Source organism: Danio rerio, chromosome 1 (assembly GCF_049306965.1).
Source record: "Danio rerio strain Tuebingen ecotype United States chromosome 1, GRCz12tu, whole genome shotgun sequence".
In the NCBI taxonomy this organism is placed as follows: domain Eukaryota; kingdom Metazoa; phylum Chordata; class Actinopteri; order Cypriniformes; family Danionidae; genus Danio; species Danio rerio.
The window spans coordinates 54,832,501-54,848,118 of NC_133176.1; the positions used below are offsets into that span (position 1 = coordinate 54,832,501).

At 35.8% G+C, this 15,618-nt stretch overlaps 1 protein-coding gene across 12 annotated transcripts in view; it reads left to right on the plus strand.

Moving 5' to 3' along the window:
- meis1a (Meis homeobox 1 a) overlaps window positions 1-15,020 on the plus strand; it is an 89,455-nt gene extending 74,435 nt beyond the window's left edge. For 3 of the 12 annotated variants that reach the window (XM_073952373.1, XM_073952397.1, NM_131897.2), the window contains 4 exons: window positions 7,497-7,555; window positions 10,556-10,645; window positions 11,837-11,937; window positions 14,371-15,020. In XM_073952373.1, coding sequence (XP_073808474.1) covers window positions 7,497-7,555; window positions 10,556-10,645; window positions 11,837-11,898 — 211 coding nt within the window. In that variant the 3' untranslated portion in view covers window positions 11,899-11,937; window positions 14,371-15,020. The remainder of the gene's footprint in view (window positions 1-7,496; window positions 7,556-10,555; window positions 10,646-11,836; window positions 11,938-14,370) is intronic. The other 9 variants (XM_073952383.1, XM_073952422.1, XM_005160124.5 and 6 more) reach the window with 3 other exon arrangements.
- The last annotated feature ends 598 nt before the right edge of the window (window positions 15,021-15,618 follow it).

Here is a 15,618-nt window from a genome sequence, read left to right on the forward strand (position 1 = left end):
ATAGATAGATAGATAGATAGATAGATAGATAGATAGATAGATAGATAGATAGATAGATAGATAGATAGATAGATAGATAGATAGACAAACAGGTAAACAGAGTAGTCAGACAGACAGATATATAGATAGACAGACAGATAGATGGACAGATAGATGGACAGACAAAAAGTCAGATAGATAGACAGACAGACAGGTCAATAGACGAGTAGTCAAATAGACAGACTAGCAGATATACAGACAGCCAGATAGATGGACAGACAGAGAGGTAAATAGACAAGTAGTCAGATAGACAGACAGACAGACAGACAAATAGACAGTCAGGCAGTCAGACAGATAGATAGATTGACAGACATACAGATAGACAGATAGATAGACAGACAGACAGGCAGTCAGATAGATAGATAGACATGCAGGCAGATAGACAGATCGATAGACCGACAAATAGACAGACAGATAGACAGACAGGTAAATAGACAAGTAGTCAGATAGACAGGCATACAGATAGACAGACCGATCGATAGACAGACTTACAGATAGATAGACAGGTTGATAGATAGACAAATAGACAGACAGATATTACACGAGTAGTTAGATAGACAGACAGATAGATAGACAGACAGGTAAATACACAAGTAATCAAATAGACAGACAAACAGACAGACAGACAGACAGGTAGATAGATAGATAGATAGATAGATAGATAGATAGATAGATAGATAGATAGATAGATAGATAGATAGATAGATAGATAGATAGATGGATGGATGGATGGATGGATGGATGGATGGATGGATGGATGGATGGATGGATGGATGGATGGATGGATGGATGGATGGATGGATGAATGGATGGATGGATGGATGGATGGATGAATGGATAGATGGATGGATGGAGGGATAGATAGGCAGGCAGGCAGAGAGATAGGTAGCTAGATAGATAGGTAGGTAGGTACACAGACAGATAGACAAATAGAGAGATAGACAGGCAATCATACAGACAGGCAGGCAGACAGATCACTTAAAGAAACTCAGCAGGCTTGTTTTTATAGTCGGAGTGTTTGGTTTCTCAATGTCTGTTGAGTTTCTATGGCTTTTGCTCTCGGCAGCCCATAATTCACCACACAAAAACACATTGTGGTCGCACTAACAATAGCTCCCCTCGCAGCAGCTCTCAGCCCTCGGTTAATGCAGTAATACCACGTTCTCTCCATGTTTCAAGTCTTTTTCAGTTGTTTGTTTGACTGAGCTCACAGCCTTGGCCATCGAGAGCCACAGATACGGGAAGCGTTTTTTTCTTCTTCTCGCTATCTTCCTTTAAGCTGATAGCGTATCTGTTTTGCTATGCTAACTGTGCTCCATTACACACATTTATCAGCGTTCTTCATGCGCAGATTTTTCCTTTAATATTACGCACTTTAATATAATTATTATAATTATAGTTGTTAATGTTATTATTATTATTATTGTTATTATTGTTAATGTTATCGTTTTTATTGTTGTTAATATTATGGTTAATATTATTATTATTATTGTTGTTGTTAATGTTATTGTTATTATTGTTGTTATTGTTATTATTGTAGTTAATGTTATTATTATTATTATTAATGTTATTATTATTATTATTAATATTATTATTATTATTGTTAATGATGTTGTTAATGTTTTTGTTATTATTATTGTTTTATTATTATTATAGTTATAGTTGTTAATGTTATTGTATTATTATTATTATTGTTGTTGTTGTTGTTGTTGTTGTTGTTATTATTACTATTATTATATGCCGTCTCAAGACATATCTGGCACAGCTTCTAATCATCATCAATGCAGTGCAAAGGCTCATGGCCCTGCTTGAACAAAGATCAGATGTAGCTGCAAAATGGCCACACAAGTATAATTCAGCCTCAGTGTTTAACAGAACCGGGTTAACTTGACTCCATATGTGATATGGAAAGTAAATGAAAAGATTGTCCTGGAAAATTTAGATTGATTATATGACCTGAATGACTATTTTAATTATTTGCCCATCCCTAATATATACAGTTGAAGTCAGAATTTGCCCCCTTTTGGTTTTTTTTTTCTTTTTAAAAATTTTATTAATGGTATTTATTTGTTCAATTTCAGCTAAAATAAAAGCAGTTTTTAATTTTTAAACCACTTTAAGTTCAATATTATTAGCCCCTTTATGCTAAAGCCTAACCTGCCTAGTTAACCTAATTAACCTGGTTAAGCCTTTAAATGTCACTTTAAGCTGTATAGAAGTGTCTTGAAAAATATCTAGTCAAATATTATTTATTGTCATCATGGCAAAGATAAAAATAAATCAGTTTTTAGAAATGAGTTATTAAAATTATTATTATTAGAAATGTGCTGAAAAAAATCTGCTCTCTGGTAAACAGAAATTGGGGAAAAAATAAACAGGGTTAATAATTCTGACTTCAACTGTACACTCTGAGAAATAAAGGTACGCAAGCTTTCACTGAGGTAGTACCTTTCTTTTTGGTGGTATCTATGTTCTTTTTTATACCTTAATAATGACATAAAAAACTAACTCTGTTAAATAAATCAAATATTTCAAAATTTCCTTGAGATATGTTGTACTTCTGTCTAGATTTTATAAAAAATAAAAATAATTTATCTTATTTTTCCTTTTTATGTTCCACTCTTGCCTGTTTAAAAGTAAAACAACAAACATTTAAAAATTTCTGCTCTTATATATCATAAATATGTTTATTCCAACCTGTTTCTTGCAGTTTGCTTGTAATAATAAGTCAAACTTTCTACCAAAGCAAACCCTCACCAGACATCACAAAAACCAATAAAAAAAACAAAAACATTTGCAACAACAAAATTGGAAATCCTGTTTAATTTTTCAAGTTTAAATTGTAATTACTTAATAATTAGAATTTGTTTAAATTTTATCTTCTAAATAATTCCACTTTCATCTACACTTAATACATGATTTTTGCTGCTTGTTCAAACTTATTTAAAATTTTGGTGGTTCAACTTAATTGTTTCATGTTTAATCCACTTAAATTTGTAAACAAAATTAATTTAACCTAATCAGTTTGTGTTGGGACAACAAGAAGGTTTTGTGTGGAACCTTGAATTTTTTACAGTATAGAAGCTTGTAAAAAAAAGTCATGTTTGCATACTCAGATTAATTGAGTCATGTCTAATTATTTATCTGTGACTAATAAAAGTCGTTAGTTCAGATTTTATTACATGAAGTACATTTTAATCAGCAGAACGTTTTCTCAAATGGCTTTTGGCTCATCGGCGTAAACAATATGCAAACCTCCAGAGCCCCTTCCTGATCAAAAATGACAACTAATTATCATCCGAGCGAGCAGAATGAAAAGACATTAGTCGCTCCTGAAAAGCCAACAAAAGCAAGAGCCGAGAGCGAGTCTGAAGCGGAGGAAACAGGTGAGGGCGAAAACGAGCTGCTGTCAAATTAAACAGAAATTATCACAGCGAACAGCTGGAGCGGTTTATTTAAACACACACACACTCATAAAGAGGAACACTGTCCTCCCACTGACCTCACTGCATACACCGCCAGCAGAAGAACACTTTCTGTCTCCGCTTTCCAGACAGCAACGTTTCTTGATGACTTTTAGGTTCAATAGGCTACAAATATCACAGGGTGGATTCATGTAAACTGTGAGGCGCAGGAATGTGTGCTCCAGTCCAAACGTCTGAGAGCACATTAAAACAATCTGTTGCTTTTGCTTTGAAACATGCACTGCGTTAAAAAATTATATCACAAACCGTTTTTACATTCTTTAACTTATTTTAATCAAGTCATTTCAAGTTAAAGGACCAGAGGACTGGAATTGAGAACCGCTGCATTAGTCAGACTGACTAAAAATATTAAGTTAAACTTATTGACTCACTTATTGAAGTTAAAGTAACATGAAAACATTTGTTCTCTCGACTTTTTGTCATATCATTTTTACAGTGTATAGAATTAATAATAATTTTTGTTTTATATTTATGAACAAAAAATGTTTTATTTAAAAATATGAAGAAAATACCTAAACATGAATGAACATTTCAGGCAGATATTTATCTTTTGCTATTTGTGCTTGAAAAATAGCTAAATAAATCCGTTCATCTGAAAATGATTAAATTTGATTACATTTTTAAAAGTTATTTCTGTTAGTTTCTGTCAGGTGTCATATAATCATCTATTAATTTCTTATATTTAATCTAGGGATTGCAATATAACAAAATATAAAAATATAATAGATTAAAAACGATTATGTTTGTTTATATGAGCTTTAAAAACATTAAATGTACTGATTATTGTGGAGTAAAATACAGGAAAAAAACTTTTGCTAAATTATTAATAATAGAATTTTATGGCTCGCAAAAAATATTTGTAATATTTTTAAATATTACATTTAGCGTAGTCAGGTTGATGGCAAAATTGCAAACAGCTTCTTTATTTATAAAATTAAATAAAAAATCAAAAGAGAAGTGGAATAGAATAGAATAGAATAGAATAGAATAGAATAGAATAGAATAAAATAGAACAGAATATTCTACAGAACTGGGTTGCAGCTAGAAGGGCATTCCATGTGTAATATATATGCTGGATTAGTTGGCAGTTCATTCCATTGTGGTGACATCTGATAAATAAGGGAGTAAGCTGAAGGAAAATGTATAACATAACATAATATAATATATTATAATATAATATAATATAATATAATATAATATAAAATAACATAATATAATATAATATAATAATATTATATGATATAATATTATATAATATATAATAAAATATAATATAATATAAAATAATATAATAAAATATAATATAAAATATACTCAAATAAAATATATAGAATTTAATATAACACTTTTAAATTGACTATAAACAAAAGAAAAACCCCCTGTGTTAAAATACTAAATACTTCCATTTTACTTATTTATTATTTTTCATATTTTTACATTAATTTAATTTGCATTGTATACTACGTCAGTACACCATCATATTTAACTCTATGTGGTCCTGCAGTTGTGTTGAGTGTTGGATTGTGGACTGAAAGTATACTGTGTGTTTCTTTGCTCCCTTGTGCAAAAGACAGGGCCCCCAAATATTTGACTTGCTGCGTAGCGTTGTTATGTGTTTGGCGTGCATGTCGGGCCGTGTACGAGTGTGTGTTTGTATGAGTGTGTGTGTGTGTTTGCAACGAACAGGCAGAGGCATGAAGCTCGTAAACGTGGTCTCGTGGTGAGAAGAGGGGTTCAGTGTGGGGTCAGCTTTTAAAGCGCTGTGCATTGGGCTCCGCTTTGTGATTGGTCAGTGAACGGGCGGAGCGGGAGATGCTGCAGTGTTTATAATATGGTTAAAAACAAAAGTTGACTACTTAAAGTACACATAAATCAAAACTAACCATATTGATTTTGTTAGCTCGCAATTATAGTTTTGTGTTGAACATTTAATCTGTGCGTGTCATTACGATAAAAAAGTTTGCCTTTGTAATGTTTAATTGAAATCTGAAAATGCATTTTCTGTTTGTTTTCGGTTAAATTCTCAGATTAGGTCTGTTTGAGGTATTGGGCGTGGCTTAACATACTTAACCACGCCCCTTCGACTGACAGTTTTGACAACAAACAAAAATGGTGAGGAGGAGGAGTCTGTTGGGCTTTAATAACTCTTCTAAAACCCTTTTCTGGATCTTTCTGAATGAAATGCCTAATTTACTACATCCAATCAGTTCATAGCAGAAAAAACAACAACCACGGCCACTGTTTTCTCAGTTAATATTGCGCTTCTCCAGGAACTGTGTCACAATATAAAAAAAAAAACGTTGAAGCTTCTGGTTCATGTGGACTTTTTAATTAAAATAAGGTTTAATTGAAGTTGCTTAAATATTTTAAAGTTAAATGTTTTCCTGTTTGAACTATCATGTTTTTCTCTTCTTCTTCATTCTTTCATATCACATTTTACCTGTTTTTATGTTTTGTTTTGTTTTTACGCATTTTTATTATTTGTTTTTATTTTTATTTTACTTGTTTCTTTTATTCTTGTTTATGTAAAGCACTTTGAATTGCTATTGTGTATGAAATGTGCTATATAAATAAACTTGCCTTGCCTTGCCTTCCACAAAAAGGCTGATGTAATCATTAAGAAATACCGTAAAAGCAGTAATATTGTGAAATGTTATTACAGTTTAAATGAACTTTTACATTATTAAAGTCAATACTATTAGCCCTATTAAGATTTTTTTAGAAAGACACAAGCCAGCATTAAAAAAAAATCTCACAGGATATTTTCTAAAAACTATTTTACAGGTAAAAAAATATACAAAATACATAAATTGTCACATATTTTTTTGATATGCTGTAATATATTTGAACATACATTTTTCTTATTTACCACATGTACGTAAACATTACATGAAACATTAGGTCATGAATATTTACCTGAAAGTTTTGAAAAACTCCTGGAAATTTAGTAGTAAATATGTGTATGAACCCTTTATATATAAACATAGTTAACCTACACTATATATATATATATGTATATGTATGTATGTATGTATGTATATATATATATATATATATATATATATATATATATATATATATATATATATATATATATATATATATATATATATATATATAAATATATATATATATAAAATAGTTAGTGGGCGAATAATTTTGCCTTCAACTGTAGATGCAGAAATGTGCAGAATATGGTGGTTAGCGTTTGTAATCTGGTCACCTTTGGCAGTGTGTGTGTGTGTGTGTGTGTGTGTGTGTGTGTGTGTAATTGACTTCCTCTGCAGCAGAAGTTCAGCTCCTCTCGCTCTGTGAAGCGCAGCACCTGGACTGACGCGCAGCGCTCATTAATCATGTGTGGACTGCTGTCGTGGCACTCGGCGGTCAGAGGTCACAGCGCATGTTTTACACTGAGAAAGAGCAGAGCGGCCTGGGGTGTGAGGTCACAGAGTCACCGGGTCGCAGGTCAAGCATAGCATGGGAATAAACGCCGAAAGCATTGAAGTTCGGGGCTAATTTATGTTCGGTGCTAAAATAAACTAGACTTTTGTGTGTGTGTATGTGTGTGTGTATGTGTGTGTGTGTGTGTTCTGAAGTGAATGTCAGCCATGCAAAATTTGGCGCCAAGGCAGAAGCATGTTTTGGGTGGTTGCTAGGTTGTGTTCATAAAAATGTATATTTGGTTTTAAAGGGACAGTTCAAACAAAACTGAATATTCTGTCCGTTTTTGTCTTCTGTTGAGCACAAAAGAAGATATTTTGAAGAATGATGGAGACAAAATCACATATAAATAGTCCGGAGGGCATAAATAGCATTATGCTGTTGTTGTTGTTTTTTTTATACACAAACTGAATGTTTAATGAGCGGCATGTTGGCACTGTGTTAACACTTTAGGCCAATAATGTTAACAAAAAAAAATAATGTGCTTTTATTGTGCATTTTTCAGCCTTTTTCTTTCTTTTTCTCCATCAGGTTTATCAACGCCAGGAGGAGAATCGTCCAGCCGATGATTGACCAGTCCAACAGAGCAGGCATGTTTACATTCATTCATTTAACAGATGCTTTTATCCAAAGCCACTTACAAATGAGGACATAAGAAGCACTTTAAATCATCATAGTGGAAATATATAGATGCCATGACAGGTCTAACTTAGTTTAGCAGTTCTTTAGTAAAGTATTTGGTGCATAAGGAGAGTAAAGAGTAAAAAGAGTGTCTCATACAGGTGGTTTGTTAAGCCCACTGACCTGTGTGAAGAATACAGAAACATTAAGGGCTCTATTTTGGCGGATTTGCTTTTTACATGGGGGACTTTAATGGAGGAAAAGCTGAACACTTCACTAGTGAGAAAACAGTTAAACAGATGCTGGGGTTTCTCGGCAGTGGTTTGTCAAGCCCACTCACCTGTGTGAAGCTATTGAGCAAGTACTTAAATCATTAGCGTTTCAATTCTCAGAGTTCAGCTGTATGAAAAGCTAAGCCATTCATCTAGAACAAGTTATCACGTGCTATGTGTACAAATATTTAAATGAGTGGTTTATGCAAACACGAATTAGATGCATGGATTTGATTATTGCGTTGAATTTGTGTGTGGGAGGAGGGGGGGGTATGACTATGTGTGCATGATTTACACCGTGAAAAGTATGTTTTTTAACACAGGATCAAATGAACAAGTTCTGAAATTTCAATTGATGAGATAAGTACAGTCTTAGGCCGTACTCACACTAGGTACAGTTGCCTCGAACCGGGCCAAAGCACGCTTGTCCCCCCTCCCGTCTCCCCCGACGGCCCGCGCTCACACCACAAACGGGCTTCGGCACGCTTACGTCATCTCTGCTACGCTGTTCAGTGAGAAGCGCTCTCTCACTCAGCAGCGCAGTGGAGATTTCTCTAGTTATATCGTTTCAGTCGTTTGATATGCCGTCAAATATTTCGCCAAACAGTCCTTAGAGATGCGGGGACACGCAGTCAGATATTTCGCCGAACAGATCCGCCACTTTTTGCGCTCATAAACAATCATAAAGACCTCGTGCTGCAGGAATGAGGAGGTTTGCTGAAGGTGCGCAGCTGTCGTGCAGTAAGGGGTTTGCGTCTTTAATAAACTACGGCAGTTTGCGTTTACTGAATAGTAAGAATTATTAATAAATCCATTTGAAACAGACCCTTAAAAGTCACGTCTCGCTTTCAGTTTCGGGCTTTGGCGCGTTTTGCACTCACACACAAGCGTACTGTGCCAAAGCCCAAGTGAACCGCGCTCAGGCCCACCTCTTCCGACCGGGCCAGGGCCGGCCAAGTAAACCGTGCTTGAGCCCGATTAGGCGCACTCACACTTCTCAAACGATCCGGGAAACGGGCCTGGGCACGGTACGGATGGCATAGTGTGAGTAGGCCCTAAGGGTGCTTTCACATCTGTAGTTCGGTTCATTTGGTCGGGACCAAGGGAAATAAATGATCCATTGTTGCATTTTCTGCTGTCTTTGGGTTGTTTTTACACCACACTGCTGGCTTTGGTCTGAACCAGTTGAAACGAACCAAAATGCAGTCATCTGACAAAATCCACATCTCTCATTGGCCAGATGTTGTTGAACATAGTTCCTAAACTGCTTATTGATTGGTCAGAATTCACGTGCAGGAAAATGCCAATGAACTCCTGCAAGTAAACAAAGCGGCAGACACAAAATGTAGCTTTTTCTCTGGAGGAGCGACTGCGCTGACTGATTATATGCCTGCTTCAGGCAAACTATACATTTCGAGAATGAAGCGCAGCTGCGGCTGGAAAACAATGCATCGCTCGTCACTTCAGAATGAGGCGTGAATTAATTTAGCTAAACTGCGACATGCTCATCTTGCGAAAATATTACCAACAATCCATCAGGTAATGTTTTCCCCTCTCTCTCTCTGTTGGTAAAAGGCTGTCAACAAATATTTTTCCTCCATATCCCATGATGCACAGCGCATCGGCCTACGGCAGCTGGATTAGTCCAAAAGGCGCAGTACTTTTTGCGGTTGGACCTGTTTTAGTTCGGATCATATTCTCACCACAAACAAACCGCTCCAGGGTTCGTTTGAAAGCGTACTGAGACCACCTCTTCAAGCAGGTCTCGGTACGCTTATTTGGTCGGCTTTTGGTGTGCGCTCGAGTACGACTGCTGCATTCACACCTGCCCAAACGAACCGCACCAAAAGGAAAAACAAACTCTAGTGTGATTCAATCCAACTAAATAAGGCAGGTGTAAAAGCACCCTAAGTGGCCTGGCTGATGCACTACTTTTCCATTGTTTTTCAATGCAAACATGCGCTTGACATTCATGATCTTTACATTTACATCTTTGGAAGTACCATGTTTTGAATACCGCATTTTTAGACGGCGTATCAATTTTTAACACGCAGTACTGCTCATTGAAAACCAATCAGAAGAATTCGGAGGTGGGGCAAGCGTTGCAAGCTTCTGTTTACATCAGCAAAGTGGCATGACAACATTTTAACATTTTATTTGACGTTTATAGAAGCACTTCACAAAGCCAGCGATGCGTCTACACTTTTTAGATGCAAAAACATGTTCTGTGTAAATTACCATAAAACCAGAGCTTAATTTGTGCCGGAACACTCCGGATCCGCCACCTCTGAAATCTGATCCAGCACCTCATTTTATCGATCCCCCTCCTCAACCACCCTCCTCCCCTTTCTGCTGTTCACTTTCACTTTCTTTCGCGACTCCCCAACTGTTCACTTTCGTCCGCGACACTACCCCCCGCTCATTATCGTCCAGGACTCCACACTGCACCGGCTTTTTCAAATTGGTGTGACTCATTTTTGTAGGCTGGTTTCGGTAAATGCTCTGCTGGACTGGAAAGGGAGTGTTTTTCGCATCACGTCTGTTTACACTTTTCCTCTGGACAAGTGTTGGCTGTTATGGAGAGTTATGACTGTCCTTCCTAACCATGTCTTGTATATTGTGTGTGTGTGTGTGTGTGTGTGTGTGTGTGTGTGTGTGTGTGTGTGTGTGTGTGTGTGTGTGTGTGTGTGTGCGCAGTAGGTCACAGTGGCCCGTATACTCCTGATGCTCAGCCAATGGGAGGTTTCGTAATGGACGGACAGTCACACATGGGCATCCGACCACCAGGTACATCTGAATGTTTTTATGTTTGAGGGACAACAAACAACTGCTTGCTTTATAATATATTCAATAAATTAATGATTCATTTCTAAGTAAAAACTTTGATTATAGCGACACGGTGGTTCAGTTAGCACTGTCACCTCACAGCAAGAAGGTTGCTGGTTTGAGCCCGGCTGGATCAGTTGGCATTTCTGTGTGGAGTTTGCATGCTCTCACTGTGTTGGAGTGGGTTTCCTCAGGGTGCTTTGTTTTCCCCCACATGTCCAAAGACATGCGCTATAGGTGAATTGGGTAAGCTAAATTTTCCGTAGTGTATGTGTGTGTATGAGAGTGTGTGGGTGTTTCCTAGTCATGGGTTGCAGCTGGAAGGGCATCCACTGCTTAAAACATATGCTGGATAAGTTGGCGGTTCATTCCGCTGTGGCGACCCCAGATTAATAAAGGGACTAAGCCGAAAAGAAAATGAATGAATATGTTGTACACATTATGTGCAAAGGTCTGTTCTTAATATTTATATTGAGCAGAGATGCATAAAATAGTTTCAAGTGTTAAAATGTTACTAATTTTGATTTATTTCTTTTCATCAATAGAATGCAGAGATTTTATTTTTAAAAACAGGTTAATTGTTTTAAACAGTGATTATAATAATGATAAAAAATAACAATGAGTACTTATGTCTTCACAAATACTGGATTACAGCTAGAAGGGCATCAGCTGTGTAAAACATATGCTGGAATAGTTGGTGGTTCATTACGCCGTGGCCACCCCTGATAAATAAGCCAAATGAAAATAAATGAATAATAATGTAAATAATACTAAAAAAAACATTATTTTAGACTAATTTATGATCATGTGACACTGAAGACTGGTTTAATGATGCTGGAAATTCAGCTTTACACCATAGGAATAAAAAGACCTTTTTAATAGAGAAGAAAACTTTTCATTTTAGTTTGTAATATTTCACTTTATCTGTTAAATATTTGTGATCAGTATCAATAATCAAATCATCTAAATCTACAAAAAAAAATAAAACAAGTAAAATATGTTTGTCAGTGTCTACAGAATGCAAGATATGAACAATATTTACTTACGATTGACCAACCAAAACACTTTTGAATACAAAATATGGAAGATGCATTGTGAGGTATGTCTATAGATGGTTTTCTGATTTGATGTGTCTCTCTGTGTGTTTTTTAGCGGCTCTGGGTGGTCTTGGGGGAGTCAACATGGGTCTGGAGAGTCAGTGGCACTACATGTAAACAAACCCCTGGCATCCTGCTGAACGCAGCAGACGAGAGGTACAGCTCTGCACCAGGGATTCCCCATCTCTAAACATCTCTTACTGCTGTCTGACCTGCTAATGGCCACAATTGTCCGGCATGCTCACATTTATCCAGCCTTAAATATCTCCTATTAAATCTTATTAATATATCTATATTAAAATGAATATTTATACATTAAAACTGAATATTTTATTTCTATATTTCCTCTTAATGACCAGTTGGAACCGATTGTTCTGCATTTGAATTGATGGTTCGGTTACATTATCGAAAGCTTTATAACAAAAAAAGACTATTTTAGCATTTCGGTCACACTTTACAATAAGGTTCTATTAGTTAATGTATTTATTAACATGATCAAACAATTAACAATACATTTATTACAGCATTTATTCATCTTTGCTTATGTTATGAAAATAAACTTGATAATTGTTAGTTAATGTTAACGCACTGTGCATTAACTGATGTTAACAAGCACAACTTTGGATATTAATAACCCATAAATGCTAAATTATGATTAATAAATGCTGTACATGTATTGTTTATACTTCATTTTAGTATATATGTTAATATTAAAGGGATAGTTCACCCAAAACTGACAATTTTGTCATCATTTACACAACCTTCGCTTTCTCAAACCTGTTTGTTGAACACAAAAGAAGATATTTTGAAAAATGTAGGAGACCTGTAACCATCGACTTCCACAGTATTCATTTTTCCTACTATGGAAGTCAATGGTTTTAGTTTTTCAACTTTTTTCAAACAGGTTTGTGAAAACGAAGGGAGAGTAAATAACCCAACAGAAGAAAGAAACTCATATGCATTTGGAAAGAAGATATTTTGAAAAATGTTGGAAACCTGTAACCATTAACTACTATAGTGTTTGTTTTTTACTAATATGGAAGTCAATGGTTACAGATACTCAGCTTTTTTCAAACAGGTTTGTGAAAGCGAAGGTTGAGTAAATAACCCAACCGTAGAAAAAAACTCATATTCACTTAGAAGATATTTTGAAAAATGTTGGAGACCTGTAACCATTGACTTCCATAGTATTTGGTTTTTTCCTACTATGGAAGCCAATGGTTATAGATATTCAGCTTTTTTCAAACAGGTTAATTAAAGCGAAGGGCAAGTAAATAACCTCAAAGAAAGAAACTGTTTGACACCTGTAACCATTGACTTCCATAGTATTTGTTTTTCATATTGAAGTCAATGGTTACAGGTTACATTTTTCAAAATAACTTAGGATGCGTCTCCACTAAAGTGTTTTATATGCTGCAGACATTTCTCAAACCTGTTTGTTGAACACAAAAGAAGATATTTCTAAAAATGTTGGAGACCTGTAACCATTGACTCTTATATAATGTATTTTTTTCTATTGGTCAATGGTTGTACACACTTATCAAACAGGTTTGTGAAAGCGAAGTTAGAGTAAATAATCCATCAGAAGAAAGAAACTCATAACTTTTTAGAGAGAAGATATTTTGAAAAATGTTGGAGACCTGTTTCCATCGACTTCCATAGTATTTGTTTTTCCTACTATGGAAGTCAATGGTTACAGACATCAGCTTTTTCAAACAGGTTTGTGAAAGCCAAGGGAGAGTAAATAATCCAACAGAAGAAAGAAACTCATAGGCATTTGGAAAGTAGATTTTTGAGAAATGTTGGAGACCTGTAACCATTAACCTCCACAGTATTTGTTTTTACTGTTATGAAAGCCAGTGGTTACAGATATTTAGCTTTTTTCAAACAGGTTTGTGAAAGCCAATGGCGAGTAAATAACCCAACCGACGAAAGAAACTCATACGCATTTGGAAAGAAGATATTTTGAGAAATGTTGGAGACCTGTAACCATTGACTTTCATAGAATTTGTTTTTCCTACTATGGAAGTCAATAGTTATAGATATTCATTTTTTTAATCAGGTTTGTAAATGCGAATGGAGAGTAAATAATCCAACCGAAGAAAGAAACTCGTGTGGAGCTAGTTGAGGAAGAATAAATGATTTTCATTTCTGGATGAACTATCCCTTTAACTAATAAAGCATTATTATTAAGTGTTACCAGAATTCAATCCCATTAAGAAAACACTGGCTATTTTAAGAACTGATTACTGAAAGCTTCTATGGAGAGCCTTAAATAGCTCTTCTATGACATCACTGTAAAAAACGCTCATTCTCATTCATTGAAATCAAGCTGTCACATAAACAGACCAAGCAAAATCCATATTTCCACCATCACCACCCTGGTATAAACCGCCCACCATGATTAATTAGTCACTCGATTACTCAGTGGAGACAGTTTATGACATCACAATCAGTTAATGTCTCAACCCACAGGAAAAAAGATAAAGATGAAAGCGGCTGTTTTTGCTAGAAATGACAGCTGAATTGATTTGTGGCCGCGCCGTCGCCAGTTGTGTTTCCTCATACATGATTTCAACTCTTTTCCAGGCTTTTTTACAGCGAGAGGATCGATTGTTTGCTCACGTACCCAGACGGATTTCGTTTTTTAAAAAAAAGGGATTTTGACTTGAAGCACCACTTTTTTTTTTCAACAGTACAGACACCCTGCAGCTACAGATCCAAGATGGCCGCCTGGAGTCTTGTTTCCCCGTGATGGGCAGATCAAGCGTATCAGTGCAGACAGACGACAATAGAGCAAAAGCAAAGCCTCCACACCTGGATGTGGTCGCTCTGGGCTGGGACGTTTCAGCTGACCAGGTGAATCTTCAAGTGGCCTGAAAGGTCAAAACAAAGGCTCGTGTTTCAACTCGAGTGAAGAGTCCTTATTGAGCTGCCACCATCACACTTCACCAGCCTCTGTTACAGACGTTTGCCATCTAATCTGCATAGAAGCAATCCAGCATCAAGCTCAAACGTGTATATAATGCTGCTGGATGTCGACGAACGGCCGATGAAGGTGTCTCATACTACATTTACTGCAGTGTAAACAGGCTCGGATGATCTGGACAGATTCTCAAAGGTACTAATGATTGTTCTGATGTGAGCTGAGATGTATATTCACACTATGTGTGTGTGTGTGTGTGTGTGTTTGGTTTTCAGTTAGTGTGTGTTTATTCACATAAAAATTCATACCTCAACATGTGTGTGTGTGTGTGTGTGTGTTAGTCCATTATTGTTGCTGTATTTTGGAGTTAGCGTGGGGGTTAAACACTATATATTACGCTCCGTGCATATTAGGATACCCCTTTAGCTTAGGTCACAATTCATGGTAATAATAAACCATTAACTAACACTACTAGCTTAATAAACTACTGATTAGCTGTTTATTAATAGTAAGTACACTGAAAACCCTAATAAGTTGAATGAACTAAATTGAGTAAGCTCATTGTCTCAATTAAATTGAGTAGGTACTAAGTTTGGTGAACTGAACAATTTAATTTAAGTACAATCTACAAATTCGGCAAAAATTAAATATGCAAGTTTTAGGAGACTACATTACTCAATTAAATTGAGGCAAGGAGTTTACTCAATTAATTTAGTTCAGTCAACTTATTAGGGCTTTCAGTGCACTTGTTTTTTAGTTATTCATGGAATAATGGAAATAAAAATGCTGTTCTAATGGAACTACAGGGCACTAGAGGGCGCTGGTCAGACACCTGGAATCTATAATAGGTGAGTGGGTGAACGAAGAAGAAATTCAGTTGTGGTAGTCCGCAACCGCATGCTTCCATACTA